Source organism: Enhydra lutris, unplaced genomic scaffold (assembly GCF_002288905.1).
Source record: "Enhydra lutris kenyoni isolate GAN:26980312 unplaced genomic scaffold, ASM228890v2 scaffoldscaffold9, whole genome shotgun sequence".
NCBI lineage: Eukaryota > Metazoa > Chordata > Mammalia > Carnivora > Mustelidae > Enhydra > Enhydra lutris.
The window spans coordinates 62889856-62910152 of record NW_019154093.1 but is presented as its reverse complement, the minus strand read 5'-3'; the positions used below and the strand labels follow the sequence as shown (position 1 = coordinate 62910152).

Sequence of the window (20297 nt, the reverse complement as noted above, 5' to 3'; positions counted from 1 at the left end):
TCGCTGTCCCTGGAAGTTTCCTTGTGCCTCTTTATAGCCCCTCCCTCCCCACCACTCCCATCCCCACAAAATGATTGATATGCCGTGCTTGGAACAGTGCCTGGAACATAAATCGCTTTTCTTGAATAGATGCAAAGTGAGTCCATTTGGAGAATTAGCTCTTAGATTGACATTTGGTTGATTGCTCCATCTTTTCTAGGTATGCAGTGCTGTTCAGAATCAGGATTTCACTGTCATCCAAGACTACTGCACTGGCCTCAGAGCCCTGCTATATCTGAAAAGCATTGAAGAACTACAAGACTGGGACGGGCAGAGTCCAGCTACCGTGAGTCACCAGAAAGGGAAACCAGTTCCCCGTATTGCGGAACTCATGGGAAAGGTATGGGCTCACTTCTCCTCTTGTCCTTAAGAACTCTACCTTGGGTGCTTTCTACATCAGGTCTTGTTTTCCTTCCCACTATCTCATTAACAGAGGAAACACAGTGTCTTTTGGATGTTATTTCTGTAGTGGAATCGTTCTGAAGGAGGCTTGATTACAGCTATATGATAGGTCTGTGAGTTACATTTTTATAAAACCAATATAACACAAGGTCATGTAAAGGAAAAAAGATTGAAGTTTGTAGTGTGAAGTGCCTCCAGATTCTTGCTTACTGTGGTGATGACTGGCATTCTGTCCAGTGGGAGGCTGGAGATTTCTTTATTCTTTAACAAGCTCTGGAAATTATAACATTACCTTTTTATTTTCAAGACAATCAAATCACTGGAGCCCTGAATAATACGATGAAGTTTTTAAAATTAAAATCTAATCAGTATCTTTTGTAACTGCTTCCGCTATGTGGTTAAACCTGGGCTCAAAAGGTTATGTCCCAACTTTCTCACTAACTGCTATTTTCAGAGAAATATATACTACATTTACATTTTGTATAATATAGTGATTTTAGCAAATCTTTTCTAAAACAACATTCAGCATTTTGCCTTTGTGTTTCCTTTGTGTTATTCTAAATAGACAACCATTGTCAGAAGACGTTTCTTGAGTCCTGAATGAGGGGAGGAAAAAATTATAATTCTTAGTCTTTTCAGCTTGTCACTACATCAATAATTAACATTAAAAAAAAAGAAAGGCAAGTATAAAAAGATTCTTTAAGGAAGCATTTAATAATTCAAATGAATCTTAACTTGAAACAGGTCACATGAAAAAGAATGGAAAACAAAAACCCTGGATACCCTGCTTTGGATGGCAGGAGTAGAGACTCTGAAAGAATAAGAGAAACATCATCTAACTGACTTGGATTTGGCTACTTCTAATGCAAACTATGACTCCCCTCCCAGGTTGCCAAAAACAAAGGCTTCTTGAGAAATAATGTACATGATTGCAAGTCCAGTAATGAAAAACAAAAGGGAGAAAGAAAGAAAATCTTACAGTGCGAATTCCTAGAAAATATCGTGATGAATGACTCCATGAGTGGCAATCAAACAGAAGGGAGAGTGGGTGGCATTAATATTTATAATATTGTAATTAGCAAGACTGTGCCTAAGCAGCATTATTAATGTAACTAATCATATTATCATAAACTGAGTCTGCAGTATTTAGACAGTGAGTGCTCTTGCCTTTATCAATGACCGTCCATATCTGGAAGTTGTTCACAGCGTAAAAAAAAGAAAAAAAAAAAATCTTCTCACAAATAACTTTACATTCATTCAGTGTAAATATCCCAAGTAAATTGGTTCTGACACAGTAGTTTTGATGGGTTTTGACCATTCCGTAAAAGCATCGTCTCAAATTCGAGCGGTCACCGTGTAAGCTGAAATGTTAAGTAGGCACATTGCACTGTGCCGTTTTGTCTTTAAAGGACTTCCGCACTCGTCTCAAAACTTACATATTCAAATAAAAGATGAATAATGATGGAGACACTTGTGTCAATGACATAAGTGGAAATTGATTTTCTGATAGACGGAATCTAGATTCTGACTTTTTTTCTTTTTTTTTTTTCTTTTTTTTTTTTGGTGAGCCCAGACTTCATCAAAATTGTGTCATTTTCAGCATTATCATTTTAAAAAGGTTTTTTTTTTTCCACATAGATTTTGCCTCTGTGATTATATTAGCGATTCAGTGCTCAACACCAAGTTGAGGAACTAGCAGTTGGTCTGGTTGTAGAGCTATGCTCCTGGATACCCCAGTGTGGGCTGATGTGACCAAAACAACAGGGGATGGTCCCCTTGAGCTTAATGTCCCTAACAGTGAATCAAAGCACACTGGATCCAGGGTACGGGGGCCTTCCTAACTGTTACTTCATGGTGCTGCCAGTGTGGGGCGCCTATCTTCGAAAATAGCTCGGATTGTTCTCTTGTTAGCTGAAGAATAGGATGCTGTTCTTTACAGTGTTTTCATGTTACAGGGAAAACAAGAGATAGTGAAGACCCTTTTCAGAAGGACCTGCTAGAAGTAGCTGGCTTCTTTAGACAGGAAAAGATTTGTTTGGAAAGTACAATTGCGACTCTACTTAATCTTTCACTCAGAGGTCAGGCTAGAATAAATTAGAGTAGAAATTTAGAAGAAACCAATTATAGTACGGTGTTTGAAGATGGAAAGAAATGAGATGTTAGCTATGGAAACAAGGATTTGGCCAAATTAGTTGTGTTATCTTTTAAGTAATTAGTATCTTTAATATACTATCCCTTTGCATACTCTCACTTATTAATTCTTGAAACTTCCCAAGCGATGTTTCTTTAGGTGGCTTTGAAAAGGCAAGAAGTCAGGCATTTATAGTTTGCTCTGCTCTTATGGTGCAAGGTGTATAAATCTGTACCCGCAAACATGAGAGCAGACCCCATGTGAAGAGCAGCTGCCAGCTTTGCACACCACAGAGCAGTGGGTCTCAAACTGCTGGTGCTTAAAAACCATGTGGCACACTTGTGAAAAATGCAGATTCTCTGGCCCCACTCCCAGAGATGCTGACTCACTGGATCAGAGGTGGGTCCAGGAACCCATCTTGTCACGTGGTAGTTCTGATGGACAGATCCAAGGACCCACATTGCCAAAAGTAACAAAGAAGAGAATAGCAACAGAATAGCATTAGAGACTGAGAAGTGAGCTGTGAGCACAACACAAGCTTTTCTTGGTGGAGGAAGCCGGCACTAAACGATGTTGAGCTAGAGAAGAAGTGAAATAGAAAATCAGGCAAGGAAGTCCAGAGAAGCAGTGAACTAAGTTCTGAATGGCCAGTGCTCTGAAAGAACCTGAAGAGGAAACTGGGGCAGGGAATTAGTGCAGCAGTTAGGTCCAAGACACGTAAGCAAAAAGAATCATGAGGACAGAGATGCTTTGCCATCAAAGATGTAACATCCCCAGTCCATGCAGACAGTCAGCAGTAAGGAAATCTGGGAGGATAAGGAAGCAGAGGCTATTCCCAGAATCTTCAGAAAAGAGGGGTCTCTGAAGCAGAGTGCCCACTTGGTTTATACTCGGTAATCTCAAGGCCTCCTTCCCCCTGGTGACAACCTAGGCAGCTCAGTGAAAGTGAAGTGGTCATTTGCCACACACGGGACAGAGGTTCCTAGCAGAGACCAAAGTCAGACTGGTGGGTTTGCATGATGTTTTGTTACTTAACTAGGTAAGCAAGTTGGACAAGTTAATTAATCTCTCCAAATCTCTTTCTAAAACTATCAAATGAAGATAATCACAATCTAAGTCCAGAGTCCCTCATTAATAATTCTGAAATCCAAAAAGTCCTGAAACCAGGTGTTTCATTTGGCAGCAAAGATGACCTGAACTGATGTGAGACTATTACTAATTTTTATTTAATTCTTTCTAGAGTGAACATTTACGTGTTTACTGCAGAGAGACTAATGTGTTTGATTCCAGGTTGCTAACCCACATCTTGCTGGGGTATTAGGAAAAATGTGGCACACTCACCATTTTACTTTTCTAAAGCACCCCCCAAAAATTCTGAATTCCGAGCTGTATTTGGCCCCAAGGGTTTTGGTTAAGGGGTTGTGAAGAATATTTAATTGAGACTATCACGGCTAGTATAACTTTATCCACAAATTCTTCTTTAGAGTTGGAGGCAAAATATCTATTTTAGTGATATCAGAAAATGAAATATTAGTATTTGGAATTTTTAGATGTGGCAAATCACAGTATGTTGAGATTATTTGCTTGGGAAATATGAAAGAAATTGGATGCTCCAAAATTAGAGCAGAAATTTTGCAATCGAAAAGCATGGAAGGAAATGATTTCACTTTTTTTTTTTTTTTTTTTTTGGTGCTTAAGATTAGAGTAGGATTCCTAAACAAGAGCCCTCGAAAGGGAAACAGTACAGGCCAAAACTACTGATTGGTTGGGATCTGAATGCATTTTTACTTTCTGTTCCCTACATCTGGAATGTCTTTCCCGCTCACTGAAGAGAAATTCGCAAGAACCCCCTTCTCTTTGAGTTATTCTTTGAGCTCTACACCAGAATTAATTTCTCCTTTTCTTCAGCCTTAGTTGTAACAAGTATCACACAGCATTTGGATTTTTAAGTGTCTTTTTCCTCTACCAGACAGCAAGCCCACTTCCCAATTCCTTCGACACCTACTGATACACAGTAAGGACTCAGTAAATGCCGCTTATGTCAATGAATGACAAATGAACTCTGTAAGAAAACAGCGAAGTGGTAGCATTAAAAACCAGTAGTCATTTGACTTGCCAGGCCATTGCTTTCCCCATCGCATCAGAAATGAAATGAGTGTAAGAAGAAAAAAATAACTTTGAGCTTAAAGTCCTATTTCATGTGTGAGCCTAGTTTTGTAAAATGAGATGGAAAGAAGTCAGAGTGGAGTGAGGTGGGCAGGTGAGCAACCTTTATTCCTTCTTAACTTAGCAAAATACCTCACGTCTAAGCTTCTTGAGGACTCAGACCACACACTGTGTGCCCAGGTCTCACACGACACGTACCACTAGGAGCAGTGGCATGGTAGCTGAGTTGCTGAATAAATATATTGATCCATCACTTATTTATTGTAAGATGTACTGTAAATGTCACTTCCTTTGTGAAGTCATCTACGACCCTCTTCTCCGTCGGGGAAAATTGAGTCCCTCATTTCTCAACTGGTATTGCAGTTATTATATTACCTTCTGGTTATATGTCTTCTTGTTCATCACCGAAGTTATTATGAGCATCTTGAAAACAGAGACGATGTCGTATTTATACTTGAATTTTCAAGCACCTAGTACAATGCTGCATGGTTATAGGATTAAACTGCACAAACTATCTGCAGTGTCCTTATTTGGAAGGAAAAAAGAAAGGCAATTTATTACTAAAATTCCAGCCAGTCCCTTTCAAGAATAGCATAGATTGTAGAAAGAAACAACAAATATGCCAGATTACTTTCAGTAGGTATTAAAACATGGTGAAATATACATCGGTGCTTTAACCAGTGAATATAGTCTGTGCTCATTAAAAAGCTTTCATTAGGATAAAATCAGGAAAACTGTCACCCCTTAAAATAAGGCTTTATTTTGATGACAGAAACAAAAATATGTACATCCATTTGACCAGATACATCATTCTCATGTCATTTTAAAGCCACAAGTGATGTGCTTTTATAAAACTATTGCTCTCTGATTGTAATATTTTTTTTAATATTTTATTTCTTTATTTGACAGAGAGAGAGAATGGGCACAAGGAGGGGGAGCAGCAGGCAGAAGGAGAGGGGAAAGTAGGCTCCCCATAGAGCAGAGAACCTGATGTGGGGCTTGATCCCAGGACCTTGGGATCATGACCTGAGTCCAAGGCAGACACTTAATTGACTGAACCACCCAAGTGCCCCCTGGTTGTGCTATTTTATATGCAAATGTCTAACCATCTATTTATTTGTTTCTGACATGTTATCCAACACAGAGAACAAAGAACTGTCCAAAAGGACCATATGACATCATGAGCATGACCATTACTAGAGGCCTAATAACCCCAGTCTTAGAGGCAAAAGAGTAGTAGTACCTCCTCTTCACAACTTTAAAAGTTTTCTGTCTTCCATGCTATTTATTTTTTCATGCTTTTCATTTTTCTGAATTGATATACAATTTGCAGAAAGAAAAATGCACAGGTCTTACATGAACCATTTGATGAGTTTTGACAAAAGCACACATCCATGCAATCCTCACTTCTGTCAAGATAGCAAACATTACCAACATCTCGGAAGACTTCCTTCTGCCCCTTCCCAGTCATTATCTCTCCCACCTCTCCACCAGCAGAAGTAAAGGTAATTTAGTTTATATCAACATAGTTTGTTCATATTCTGTAGCATCATATAATTAGAATTCTAGAAGATGTATGTTTTTAGGTGTGTAGTTTGTTTCACTCAGCACAGTGGTTTGGAGATTCATCCCTGTTGTTGTGGGTGTCAAGTAACTCATTTCTTTTTGTGGGTGAATAATATTCCATTGAATAAATATATCACAATGTGGCTATCCATTCAAAATGACATTTGAGCTGTTTTCACTTTTCTGGTATTATAAGTATGTTTAAAATAAGCATTCAGGCATAACTGTTTTTGTGAATACCTATTTTCATTTCTCTTGACTAAGACTTAGGAATGTAGTGTCTCAGTCCTAAAGGGATGTAACTGCTTTAGAAGAAATTTGCCAACAGATTTCATAGTGGTTTTACCATTTTATACTCCTGCCAACTGTGTGGGTGGGTGTTTCAGTTCTTTCACACTCCAGCCAACATTTGGCATTCTCTGTCTTCTCAGTTTGAACCATTATAGTACATGTCCATTGGTATTTCATTGTGATTTGAATTTCCATTTTCTTGAAAACTAATGATATTAAACACTACCTTATTTTTTTTATTGGCCATCCATATACCTTTTCTGTTAAGTACTTATTCAAATCTTTTGCCTGCTTAAAAATTGGGTTTATTTTTTTACTTAATTTTCTTTACGTATTCCAGGTTCAAGTCTTTAGATGCAGAAAAAGCATTTAACAAAAATGCAACATCCACTCATACTAAAAACCTAGTTATAGAAGGTAACATGCTCAGTCTGATAAAGGATATGTCAAAAAATTATACAACACAAATCATATTTAAATGGCGAATAAATAAACTTACTTTTCTAAGATGCAGAACTAGGCTGGCATGTCCACTTTCATCACTTCTATCCAGTATTGTACTGGAGGTCCTAACTAGTGTAGTGAAGACATGAAATAAATGGCATCCAGATTGGAAACCTACTAAAACTGTCATTTGCAGATGGTAATATTGAACACATCAAAAATCCTCAAAAAACTGTAAAAACACCATTGAAAATCAGTAAGTGAACTTTGGAAAGTTTCATGATATGAAGACAAAATACAAAGTCAGTCATATTTCTAGATGGACAATAGAAACAATGAACAACCAGAAAATTAAATTTTAAAATTCCATTTACAATAGCATTTAAAAACCACGAGATACTTAGCAACAAATTAAAATGTATGCAATATCCACACACTGAAAACTATAAGGGATTGCTGAGAAAAAAATAATGAGAAAAAAAATCAATGGAGAGATAAGTTCTCTCCAAATTAATCTGCAGATATATAGCACAATCCCAATCAAAATCCAAACACATGTTTTTGTAGAAGCTGACAATCTGATTCTAAAATTTTCATTGGTATTTAAAGGAGCTAGAATAACCAAAATGGTCTAGAAAAAGAACAAAGTTAGAGGATTTGAACTATCTGCCTTCAAGTTTTTCTATAAACCTACAGTCATCAAACAAGCATGTTTTAGTGTCAGGATAGACAAATAGATCAATGGAACAGATAGAAAATCCAGAAATAGACCCACACACATATACTCAATTGATTTTTCACAAAGGTGCCAAAGCAATTCAGTGGAAAAAGGAAAGTCCTTTCAATAAACGGTGCTAAAATTAATGGAACCTCGTATTTTCCTCACACAGGACACAAAAGTAGTTTTAAATATATTGTAGATATAAAAGTATAAAAATTTTAAAGAAAACATAAGTAAATAGCTTCATAATCTTGGGATAAGGAAAAATTTCTTAGATAGGATGCCAAAAGAACTAACCAACAGGAAAAAAAAATTGATAACATTTCATCAAGATTAACTTCTGGCCATCAAAAGACACAGTTAAATAAATGAAAATTCAAGTCATAGAATGAGAGAAAATATTCATAATATTTACATTCACAAAGAACTTGTGAACAGAGTAAATGTATATATAATACTTAAATATGTAAACTTAATACTTAAAAATGTAAACTGGAATAATATGAAATAATTTAATTTCATCATAAGTATCTGGAAATCTTAAAAAGTCCATGGTGAGGGACACACCTGTAGGCTCTTGCAACTAACCCTCATCCATCTATGATAACATTTTTTTTTCTCTTTTCTCTGATACAACTTGCAGAGCTAGCCCAGAAAAGAGGGAGTGAGGGAGATGAAAGCCACTTTCCTTCAAGTTCATCTTATGGGCCTATGGTTCTCGTCCATGTTATTTTCTCCCAGTGCAGCTTTGAATCACTGTGGTTATTCTTTTTGAGGCTTTCAGTTGGGTACTTTATATTATTAGAAAACTTCCAGATGACATTCTACATTTCTATCAGTTACTTGGGTACTGATTGAAACAGGAAGCAGTATCATTAAGATCTTTTTCTATGACTAGCCAGGTTGTGTGGGGATAAATATTTTTATTGATGGAGCTTACTTCATAAGACATGACAAAAAACAAAAAACAAAAAACCAAAGCACCAGTTCCTGGGGGTTCAAATTCAAGAATTACCAAATCAGAGTCTACTATATAGATATTATGGGGACTTAATTGCATCTCTAGATATCAGTAGATGGTTTGAGTAGTATCGTAGGTAGAATGCTGAAATGCCAAGTATCCTTTAACAATAGGGTAGACACCTGTTTGTAAATGGTGATTAGTCCCACTAAGAAGCAAAAAAAAAAAAAAAAATGTTGAATAAGATTTGATAGTCCCTTCTTGTAGTTCTGAGTGTCTAATCATCTCATTAATCTTTAATGATCCCACAAAGAAGTCAGTGTGCTGTAGTGAAAAGAGCACAGTGTTAGCGTCTAGCAGGTCTAGAATCCAGGCTCAATGGCTTACTACTGGGTGAACCTGGGCCAGCTTAATGAATCACACAATCCTCTATTCCTGTACTGGCAAATTGAGATAATGATATCAGTTTCACCAGTATTTTGTGAGGATTAGAAATCACATATATAAAGTGCATAACACATAGCAGCAGGCATTCAGCACATGCCCATTATTGTTATTGTTAATTCTAAAATAGATGATGGAGAGGTAGCTACAGAGCCACATAGATACATAAATAGAACACAAGTAGACATACAGAAATATTGGGTAATTTGTATATGTGATACTTACACGTTATTTGTATACTTTCTTTTGACCGTCTACTGATAACATGATTTTGCTAGCTTACTTTTGTTTGATCTGGTCAAAAGCTTGCATCTTTGTCCTTTGAAACACTCCCTTTTACCAAAAAAAAAAAAAAAAAAAATAAAAGAAAAAAACAACACAAAACAAAAACAAAAAACAAAACAAAACAAAAAGCTTCTAAAAATTCAGAAGTGTTCACTTTCCAGGTAAAATTTGTTAATTTGGAGTTTGGGCAGTAAAATAGCATGAGTGGTCCTTCCTTGTCCTAAAATAGGTAGAAGGGCCGAGTCTATTACTGTTGCCAAATCCCAGTAGCAATACCAGAATTTAAAGTGAACCATTAGGGGATATGCTGGTAGGAGTCTCTCGTGTTGTAGAATGAGGTAGCTTTGCATTTTTGCATTTCTTTTTTTTTTTTTAATTTTTTATTTATTTGACAGACAGAGACCACAAGTAGGCAGAGAGGCAGGCAGAGAGAGAGAGGGGGAAGCAGGCTCCCCGCCGAGCAGAAAGCCCGATGCGGGGCTTGATCCCAGGACCCTCGGATCATGACCTGAACCGAAGGCAGAGGCTTAACCCACAGAGCCACCCAGGTGCCCCAGTAGTTTTGCATTTTTTATAGCCAAAATAGTTTGTGCCGCTATCAGCGTTCTCATAATGGTCTCTCTCCCATCTCAGGGGTAAGTGGGGTCTATTTCACAGGGCAACTCCACAATCAGTTGGTAGTGGTAGCTGGCAGCAATATATAGAAGAAGACTATGATCCAAAGCCAAGTCCAGCAGAGTTGTGTGATCGGGTGGCAATGCCTTCATCAGCATGGACACAGGACAAGACCTGGCAGGATATAGCTTCTCACTTCCCTGAGTGTGGCGCACTGATCACTTGCCCACTGACCAATCTAGGAACTGCACAGCACTGAGCTTTGCAGTCTTCGTAACCACTGCAGCTGCCTCTTTGCAATCCTACACTATATGTCTGAAATAAAGTGTAAACCAAACATTTTACTGTTCTGCATCATCCCACCGTGCTTTGCTTCATCCATCATGCTTTTAAAAATCATGATTTCTTATTTCTCCTCATTCATAAACAGGTATCTAATTGCCAAGCACAAATGTGATTATTCTTTTGTCACTTTCATGAAAATATGCAGTTAAGTGTAATTCCTCATATTCCATCAAATATACTACTTTAATCAGAATGCACCTTATTGATATTAATTATACACATAGAACTTGTGTAAAAGTACTTTCCACCTTCAACACACTTACCCACATTAATTTTGATGTTACTTTTACACCAGGAAAAAAGAAAATTTAGGATTTTTCTTGTTCTGGCTGGGGATTGAGGATTTATAAAGAAAGCATTACTATAAGCATGTAAGATGAAATTTGAATTCAAATACTACCCTCGAACCCATCCCCTACACTTCCTCCTAAGAACTCTACAAAATCAGTGCACATTTATTGCAAACCAGTTAGCTTTGTTCCTAATCCTGATTTTATGGAGTAAGGCAAAATATCTCTGGTGTAATGCTGAGCTATGCCCTTGAGATTCTCCCTGAGAAAAAATATATATTTGTTTTATCTCTGTTTAAGCTCATCTGCCCACTTGAATAAAGGGAGCATTAGATAAAAGATATAATTTTCTGCTAATTAAAGGGGTCAAAGAGTCATTTTGATAATGTAAAGTGTCAACAGAAATTCTAATTATAGTTAGCTTTATGCCAATTTGTCCTAGGATTTGAGGGAAAAAAATTAAGTGTCTACATTTTGAAATTAAAAGGGGGATCTGATTTACCCCCCAAAATAAATAAATAAATAAACAAATTTTAAAAACATAGTAAGTTAGTTAGTGTTGTTGTTGTTTGTTTTAACTTTCAAATTATACGGATCATAACTGCTATTGAAGAGGTTTACCAAAACCCTAGAAGCCTAGGAAGGATAAGCCAAGATATCTTTGATTGCACTGAATGATTATCAGTCTTGCAGTTAGCCAAATCAGTTCATATATCCAGATGAAATATCCATCCCCTTTCCTCTTCTCCTTAGAAACATGGTCACTCTGTTAGGTTGCCCATAATCAATCTAGTTAACCACCTAATATCTCAATCTCAACATATTTTGTATTGTATAGCTACTGGAAGTGGTTTTATTACATGCCTCAGATCCATACCCTATAATAGTCTGTGCTTTGTGGTCACAGGTGACGCCTAGAAATGTGTTTGAGATGTGACTACAGCCTACACAGAAAAATGTGCTAATGCTGCTCAGAGAATCCTTTGGTTTGCAGCTTCAGGCACCTTTGTAAAGTTGCCTCATTGATGGAAATGCCTTGAAGACCTCACTCCCAGTCCCTCATGCCTGCTGGCCGGTGTGCTATAGATTGTTCACAGCAAATACCGTCAAGATTATGCCTTTTGAAGATTTGTTGCCATACATCTTTAAAGCATTTTGCTTGTCTTCCCTGCTTATCAATTTCGTCCCATGTCATCTCAAACTATAGAACCTTCTCTAGATCCTCTTCTGGCAGTTAATTTCAGCATGCAGCCAGGCCATCTGAGCTGTACAGTGTCACCCATCAAGCTAGTGATCTTTCAGAACCTAAATATAGCCAAGTCTTTGTTTCCATTTAAAATAGATCCCGACTGAAACTTATGGCAGTAAACATAGCATTTGTGGTAACCCAGGCCTCCTAGGAAGATAATTCAATACTACCCTATACATCTTTATTGAGATACAGAAGAAGCCTGCTTTAACAATTCTCTTACTCTGTTCACGTGTTTGGTGTTGGTGGTAGGCATTGGTGGTGTCCACTAACATTTTCTTTTTCCATAGAAGAAGCAAATCTCCTTGCCTCTTGGATATTGCATGTGACTGGGCGACTTGCTTTAGTTAATGAAATGTGAGTGAAGTATGGTATGTGATTCCGAGTGGAAACATGGAAGCTGGCACTCGATTCTCCATATTTGCTTCCCTTGCCTCAGTGAACACCACAGTCTCATGTTGAGAAGGTGGCAACATAAAATGGATGACCTGGTTTGCTGAGGCACCACTTTTAGGACATCTGAGATAGCAGACTTTTTGTGACTGAGAGACCAAATTTTACTGTGTTAATTCACAGAGATTTGGGAGTTGATTGTTACCACAATACTATCAGCTGGTAAGTATTACACAGAGTTCCATATAACTTGTACTTCCATATAACTTCCAGAGGCACTGATGGCTATAGAAGTAACCCTTTGAAAAATTATAAAATGGAAACGCTCATCTTTAGTGATCTTCACCTTCCTTTCTGCGTGTGGTTCCACATGCTGGAAACCAATTCCATAATGCAATTTTCCATTATGTCACTCCAACCTGTGTCCACTTTCTCTCATGATAGCAGAGAGCCTTTCTTTCTAAACCATACAGTGAAAACATTTATTCTGATATCCAACAGCCAGGCTAATCCAACTGAGGAAATAGAGCATAGCATGTACCTTACATAACTTCTTTCTTGTTAGTAATAAGGACTTGAGCACCTTACGTACTTTCTCTTAGCCACCATTTTCTCATCCAAAAACTTGGGATAATAATATATATCTCATAGGATTGTTGAGAAAAACAAGTCTAAATTTCTTCTGAAAGAAAAGTTGGGTTCTAGAAAACATCATCTCCACTCACTGTCTCTCATTCCTTACTGGTTTTTCTATCTTCAACCCATCAAAATTAGATCTCTACCTATCTCCACTCCCCAAATCACTAGAACGGCTCTTGCTGAAGTTGTCAGTGATTTAGTTCTCACCAAATCCAGTAGTTTCCAAGTCTTTACTAGGTCTTATTATATTCTACAGTTGACCACTCCTTCATATTTGAAATTTCTTCTTTGATTTTTTAATACTCTTTTATTCCTGGTTCCCCCTTTACTTTTTTCAAGCAGACAGTTGTTAGCACCTAGCATGTTCCAGGCATCATGGAGGCAAATATTAATAATAATGTAACTGCCCTCCCTTAAAAGGATCACAGACTACTCTGGAATTTGACAACTTAAGAGTTATTTATAACATAGTGATAATTACAGTGATAGATATGCACAGGATAGTAGGGGTGGTGGGGTGTTTGAGAACATTTTCCAGACCAATCTGAAACTTAAGATCTAGTAAGTGTAAGAAGAATATCTCAGGCTAAGGCAGAAAGCATGGCAAAGTCCTGGACGTAATTTCTGTGTGTGGAGACAACATTCTTGGACTTGATCTTTAGGACCCCTCCTCTCTTTATTTTTGGCCCTTAAATACTAGTATTTCCCCTATTCATGGCTCTCATGTTACTATATGTGCTTGTCAGACCCATGAAGCCAATTTTACTCTCCTTGTTTGTCATCATCCACATTCATGCTCTCACCAAAGACCTCCCTCTGGACCCTACACACCCATCTCTTCAGCTTTCTGGTGGACTTTGCCATGCAATAGCCCTGCTCAGTGCTCTTCCTGCAACCTAGGAATAAAACAACAGTAGTGATTATCCATGACAATTATATAAGCACTTTATAATTTACAAAGCACTTTGGCATACATTATCTCACCAGCTGCTTCCTTAATGTAATAGCAGCAGTGGGCAAAAAACCGTGTCACTGCCAACAGCGCTTTTCTGACCTTGGTCTCCCAGCCCCACCTACTAAAAACATGAGAGCAGCTGGATGGGAGCTGATTAGAGGCTGGAAGCTGACCTTGTCTGGGGACCAGGGGAGTATGACAGCAGCAGTTGCCACCTCCACCTTCTCCATCTCCATAGGGGTGATAGAGCAATCCAGAGGTTTCGTGGCAAAATGTGGGAGGCTGCACGGAGCAACCAGGCTTCTCGTGAGCTGCCTCAGTGCAGGCTGAAGGTGGCAGGCATCAGCTTGTGGGAGGTTAAGTGCTTATCCACTCTCCCCCACTTTTCTGATTTCTTATTTCTTACATGCATTAACTATCATTTTGAAAGTTTCAGTGGGTTAATTAAATTCTTCTAGTGTTGATGCTAAGAAAGCTGAAACATTTTCAACTGAGATTGACACTACTCAAGACATCGGCTTCACTGATGTTTGTTCAGCAACACTCCAATATGTCACAGGATTGCTGAGAGAACATCTGAGAGCTATAATGAGCTAAAAGTCAAGTACAGGGGAAAATGTGTTCCAGACTGCTGCAGATGTTCTCAAATCAAATCATATTTCTGTGAAATGCCATATAGAATGTTCAGCGATTGAAGGATGTGACATGAAAGGATAGTTCAATTGATTTGCACTGTTTTAAAGTTTTATTTAGACTAAATTATATGAAATCTGGTGGCTTTTTTTTTTTCACTTTGAATCAATTAATAAGAGACGCTCTTGATCCTAATGAGCTTCAAGGATAATATCCTTGCGCTAACAGGAATGTATTAACTGGTTAGGGAGGAGTCAAAACCTAGAAAGGGGGGCAGTTGAATAAGGGAAACAAAGTCGAGTCTAAGGACAGACATTCCATAGCCCCACTTTCTTGCTTTTATTTCTCCTTTATCCTTTTGGCACCCAAATTGAGCAAACCTCTGTTTAATTCACCAAGATCCTGATAAACCTGTGTTTACCACTGTGTTGACAGTGGTTCATTCTCTTTCCCCTCGGAAACTTAAAGGAAGCTTAGCAGGAGTAGGTCAAGGAGATATTCTGACAGATGCATCTTTTGTTGTCACCAGCTTATATTCATCACACAGGCGGCCTTGCACTTCACCATAGTTTGGATAGTCTGGCCTATGATTAGGGGCGATACTGTCCTAAGTGAAGGGTAGCACAAGGTAAGAACTGATAAACCCGGTAAGAAAAAACAGAGAAAATGGTTAAGTGACATTAGAAAGTGCAGTAAGACACCACAATGAGATACCACCCCACAACCTGTATAATGGCCAAAATTAAAAAAGATTGACAATATCAAATGTTGGCAAGAATACGGAGCAACTAGAACTCTTGTACTTTGCCAGTGGGAATATAAAATGCTACCATGACTTGGCAAAACTCAACATTTTCTTATAAAAAAGCCCAACAGTTCCATTCTCAGGTATTTATCCAAGAGAAACAAGAACACATCTCCATAACATTTGAAATAGATGAATTTTAAAAACAATATGTTAAGGGAAGGAAGCCAGACACAAAAGAATACTTACTAACTCATACCATTTATGTGGGGTTTAAGGGTAGGAAGAAAAAAATTTATATCATTAGAAATTACAACAGTGGTCCATATCTAACAGAGTAGAGAGCCCAGATATGGACCCTCAACTCTATGGTCAAATAATCTTCAACAAAGCAGGACAAAATATACAGTGGAAAAAAGTCTCTTCAATAATGGTGCTGGGAAAATTGGACAGCTATGTATGGAAGAATGAAACTCAACCATTCTCTTACACCATAAACAAAGATAAACTCGAAATGGATAAAAGACCTCAACATGAGGCAGGAATCTATCAGAATCATAGAGGAGAACATAAGCAGTAACCTCTTCGACATTGGCCACAGCAACTTCTTTCAAGACATGTCCCCAAAGGCAAAGGAAACAAAAGCAAAAGTGAACTTTTGGGACTTCATCAAGATCAAAAACTTCTACGCAACCAAGGAAACAGTCAACAAAGCAAAGAGGCAACCCTCAGAATGGGAAAAGATATTCGCAAGTGACACTACAGACAAAGGGCTGATATCCAAGATCTATAAAGAACTCCTAAAACTCAACACACACAAAACAGATAATCATGTCAGAAAATGGGGAGAAGACATGAACAGACTCTTCTCCAAAGAAGACATACAGATAGCTAACAGACACATGAAAAAATGTTCATCATCATTAGCCATCAGGGAGATTCAAATCAAAACCACATTGAGATACCACCTTATACCAGTTAGAATGGCCAAAATCAACAAGACAGTAAACAAGTGTTGGAGAGGATGTGGAGAAAGGGGAACCATCTTACACTGTTGGTGGGAATGCAAATTGGTGCAGCCACTTTGGAAAACAGTGTGGAGATTCCTTAAGAAATTAAAAGTAGAGCTACTCTATGACCCTTCAATTGCACTACTGGGTATTTACCCCAAATATACTGATGTAGTGATAAGAAGGGCCATCTATACCTCAATGTTCATAGCAGCAATGGCCACAGTCGCCAAACTGGAAAGAACCAAGATTCCCTTCAACCGACGAATGGATAAAGAAGATATGGTCCATATATACTATGGAGTATTTTGCCTCCATCAGAAAGGACGAATACCCAACTTTTGTATCAACATGGATGGGACTTGAGGAGATAGATTATGCTGAGTGAAATAAGTCAAGCAGAGAAAGTCAATTATCATATGGTTTCACTTATTTGTGGAGCATAAGGAATAACACAGAGGGCATTGGGAGATGGAGAGAAGTAATTTGGGGGGAGTTTGGAGCAGGAGGAGAACCATGAGAGACTGTGGACTCTGAGAAATAAACTGAGGGTTTTGGAGGGGAGAGGGGTGGGGGTTGGGTGAGCCTGGTGGTAGGTATTATGGAGGCCACATATTGCATGGAGCACTGGGTGTGGTATAAACAATGAATTCTGGAACACACACACAAAAATTAAATTTAATTTAAAAAATTTAAAAAAGAAAATAAATTACAACAGTGGTAAGTAGAGCTTAACAGGAATAAAATACAAGGGAACTTTCCAGAGTGGTAGATATGTCCTATACCTTGGTTGGGGTGAGTTTCATGGATAGATCTATTTGTCCAAATTCCTCCAACTGTGTGCTTGCAGTTTGTGTAGTTGTACTGTGTGTTTATGTGTAAATATATTAATTAAATTAATTTTATTTTTTAAAGCATACATCAAACTCTGACAGAAATTAGAGGACAAGCATTCAGCAATACTTTTAGGGACAAAGTAAGACATGTCATATAGGAAATACTAAAGACATTTTTTTATGTCCAAATTACTTTTAATCAGGTAGCCTTTGGGAACTAAAAATCTTATGAATTTAACCACTGGAAGAGAATAACTGGTACCTTGATAAAAATCTTGGCTGGAAACCAGCTTAAAGAAAATGGATGGCTGGGGGCATAAACAAATGTATTTTCCTCTGCCAACTTGCCGGCAGCTGGGTGTGGAATTGAAGTAGTTTAGGCCTTGCACATCAGGGAGACTGGCTGGGGCTTAGAAATCAAGAAGGGGAACATCTGGCTTCTTGAGAAATGACATAGGTGAGGGAGGTGGCATCACAATGCAAATGAGAAGCTGCTTCTTAAAGATGGAAAATTTGATTAGGTCCTTTGGTAGGCCTTCAACTTGCTTTGCTTTGTAGGATCAGCCAGTGCCTGCAGCCTCTGTTAAAAAAGCTAGCCTTGCCTGAGGCCACAGCTCCCAGAACAGAACCCTAAGCTGTTTGCTGATAGGGTGTTACATTGTAGGTCTAGGTGTTTTCGCCCTACTGGTCTACCCACGCTTACGCTAACAAACCCAGTGGGGCATTTGTCTGGAAGCCTTAAGTCACATACATTTCTAATGCTTTAACATATGCACTGACATTTTCTCTTGCAATAGCTCTCTTATTATTTGGTAATAACATTACAACTGTGGAAATAAAGACCAACTCTTTAGGCTGAGTTTCCATTCACTCAGGTACATTTTGTTCATTTTCTGAGGTACTACTATGGCAAAGTTGTAAAGACTCCAAAACTATATTTTGATTCTGGTATTTTTTTCCTTCAAGTTTCTGCTTTTTACTTTCTATTACCTAAGATGCATCTCCTACAAAATTATGGCTGGAAACAAATATCACATATCTTTTTTGAACTCACATAATTTTTGTGACAGATTTGATTTTTGGTACTAATTGAATGTATTTTACATATCTCTGCCTAGCTTAAAACTTTGAGTTTGGATTTTCGTCATTTAAATATATAATATAGTCATTCAACAAATATCGAGTATCTGTTACATGCCAGGCATTTTGATAGATAATTGAGATTGAGTGATGAATAAAGATAAACCCTTTATCACTGAGGGACACTCAACTGCAAAAAATCATGGTACTAAAAAATCATGCTTTACACAATTATATATGCTTATACATGTATGTATACATTTACGTGTGTGTGTGTGTGTGTGTGTGTGTGTGTGTGTGTATTTCCCCATTTTATAAAGGTAGAAACAGGCTTAAAGAGGTTTCATTATTGCAGTGGAAACAGGATACAAACCCCATTCTGTTTATTACAAAAACTGTTCCCTTAACTATTTAACTACTCCTCATCTCAACATAACTGCTATTATGATATCAGATTTATGGAAGCTAAAAGGAACAAGTGTTTGTCTCAACCTGGGGCATCAGGAGCAAGTAGAAAGGGACAAATGAACTGTGTCTTGAGGGATGAAAACAGTATAAGTTTTATGTAAATGTCCTCATTAATTCCAATCTATAAGCAAATGGCTGTGACCAAGTGATCACTTGTAAAAATTGCTACATTTTTATTTATGGTGGTAAAAGAGTTATACAATCTGTTAAGTAATTAATCCCATTCTCTGATAGGGCACAGGTTTCATTCTTAGTTTGTGCTTTTGGGAGCTGTTGTCTTTTAGCATAAATCCCATCAAATCTTTGTGAGTTTTGCTTTTACATTTCCTTCATCTGTGACGGGAAGATTCTATTAACAACCCTGGCACCTTCCATTAAAGTCTACAACTTCCAACTGCCAGGAAGGGATAATGAAGTGATAAATTTAATTTGTTACCAAAATATGTAAGGCAGAGATATCTAAGTGAATTTATAGCGTTAGCTATGTCTTTCCTCTTAGCATTAACAAAAGTTTTATGGCAGGTTATCAGAATCAGTGCAAAAAGAACAAATATATATGACTTTCCACACACAGAAATCAGATCTATAACTCTGTATCAAATCATTTCTTTCCCTCTTCTTCTTAGCATTTCCAGGTTCATCAGAACTTAATACAATAAGTTTCAAATATTTTGTTACTTGAAGAATGTAAAAAAAAAAAAACACAAAAAACAAAAAACTGTTAACCAGACTAAGAAACACTTTTTACTCATTAATAAAGGTCCTCTGAGATTTATAAAATATGAATCCCCTTCTCCTGTCCCTGCTAGACTCTAAGGGCTACCAAGGAAAGTAACAACATCGTCCATGTGGGATTGTGACAATGAGGGTGCTTCAGATTCTATGGGACACAAATCTACTTTCCCCTCATTCTTTAACTCTGTGCCATGGTTGTAAAAATGATTCTTTAATTTAAAAACTTGCGTATATATTTCCACTTCAAGAATTCCTTTGTTCCAGTGAACTTCAGCTCACAGGATCTCATCTTCCCACGTCTTGGCATTGGGATTGTTCGTGGATCGCAGGGAGCCACGGGTGCACCCACCGAATGCAGAGCCAGGATAAGTTTCGCTTCTACCATTCGGTGATGCATGTGTCCCTCTTGTGAAACAGACAGAGCTGTCAGATTCAGTTCTTGACTTCAAGTTTAGGTACCCAAAGAAATGTAGAATTGATCACTAAGATATGATAATAAAAACAAGGTGCATTCAAAGGGCTGTGATGTTATACTCTTTCGAGGGCTTTTTATGTCACCTACTTGAATCCTTGCAACAATTCATATCAGGTTTGAGTCATTATTCTCTTTTTCCTATTGAGAGAAGACAAACTTGGGAAGGTTAGGAAAGTTGTTCAAGTTCCCATGGTGGTAGGAGCGGAGGCAACATTCTATCCCAGGTCTATGTGTTCACAAAACTTGCACGCTTGCCTCCTACACTTCACTGCCTCCACTTACTATCCTGTGCAGAGGATCATTGGTTCTGAGGCTTTAGATTTGATTCTTGGTTGACAGATAGCAGATTAAGATTCTATTAATCTTTGGGCAAGAATGT

At 37.8% G+C, this 20297-nt stretch overlaps 1 protein-coding gene across 1 annotated transcript in view; it reads left to right on the top strand.

Moving 5' to 3' along the window:
* The window catches only part of LOC111142998 (dihydropyrimidine dehydrogenase), an 828681-nt gene that overhangs the window by 707393 nt on the left and 100991 nt on the right, over positions 1–20297 (top strand). The window contains exon 20 of the mRNA XM_022496386.1: positions 200–379. Within this exon, the coding sequence (XP_022352094.1) occupies positions 200–379 (180 nt within the window). The remainder of the gene's footprint in view (positions 1–199; positions 380–20297) is intronic.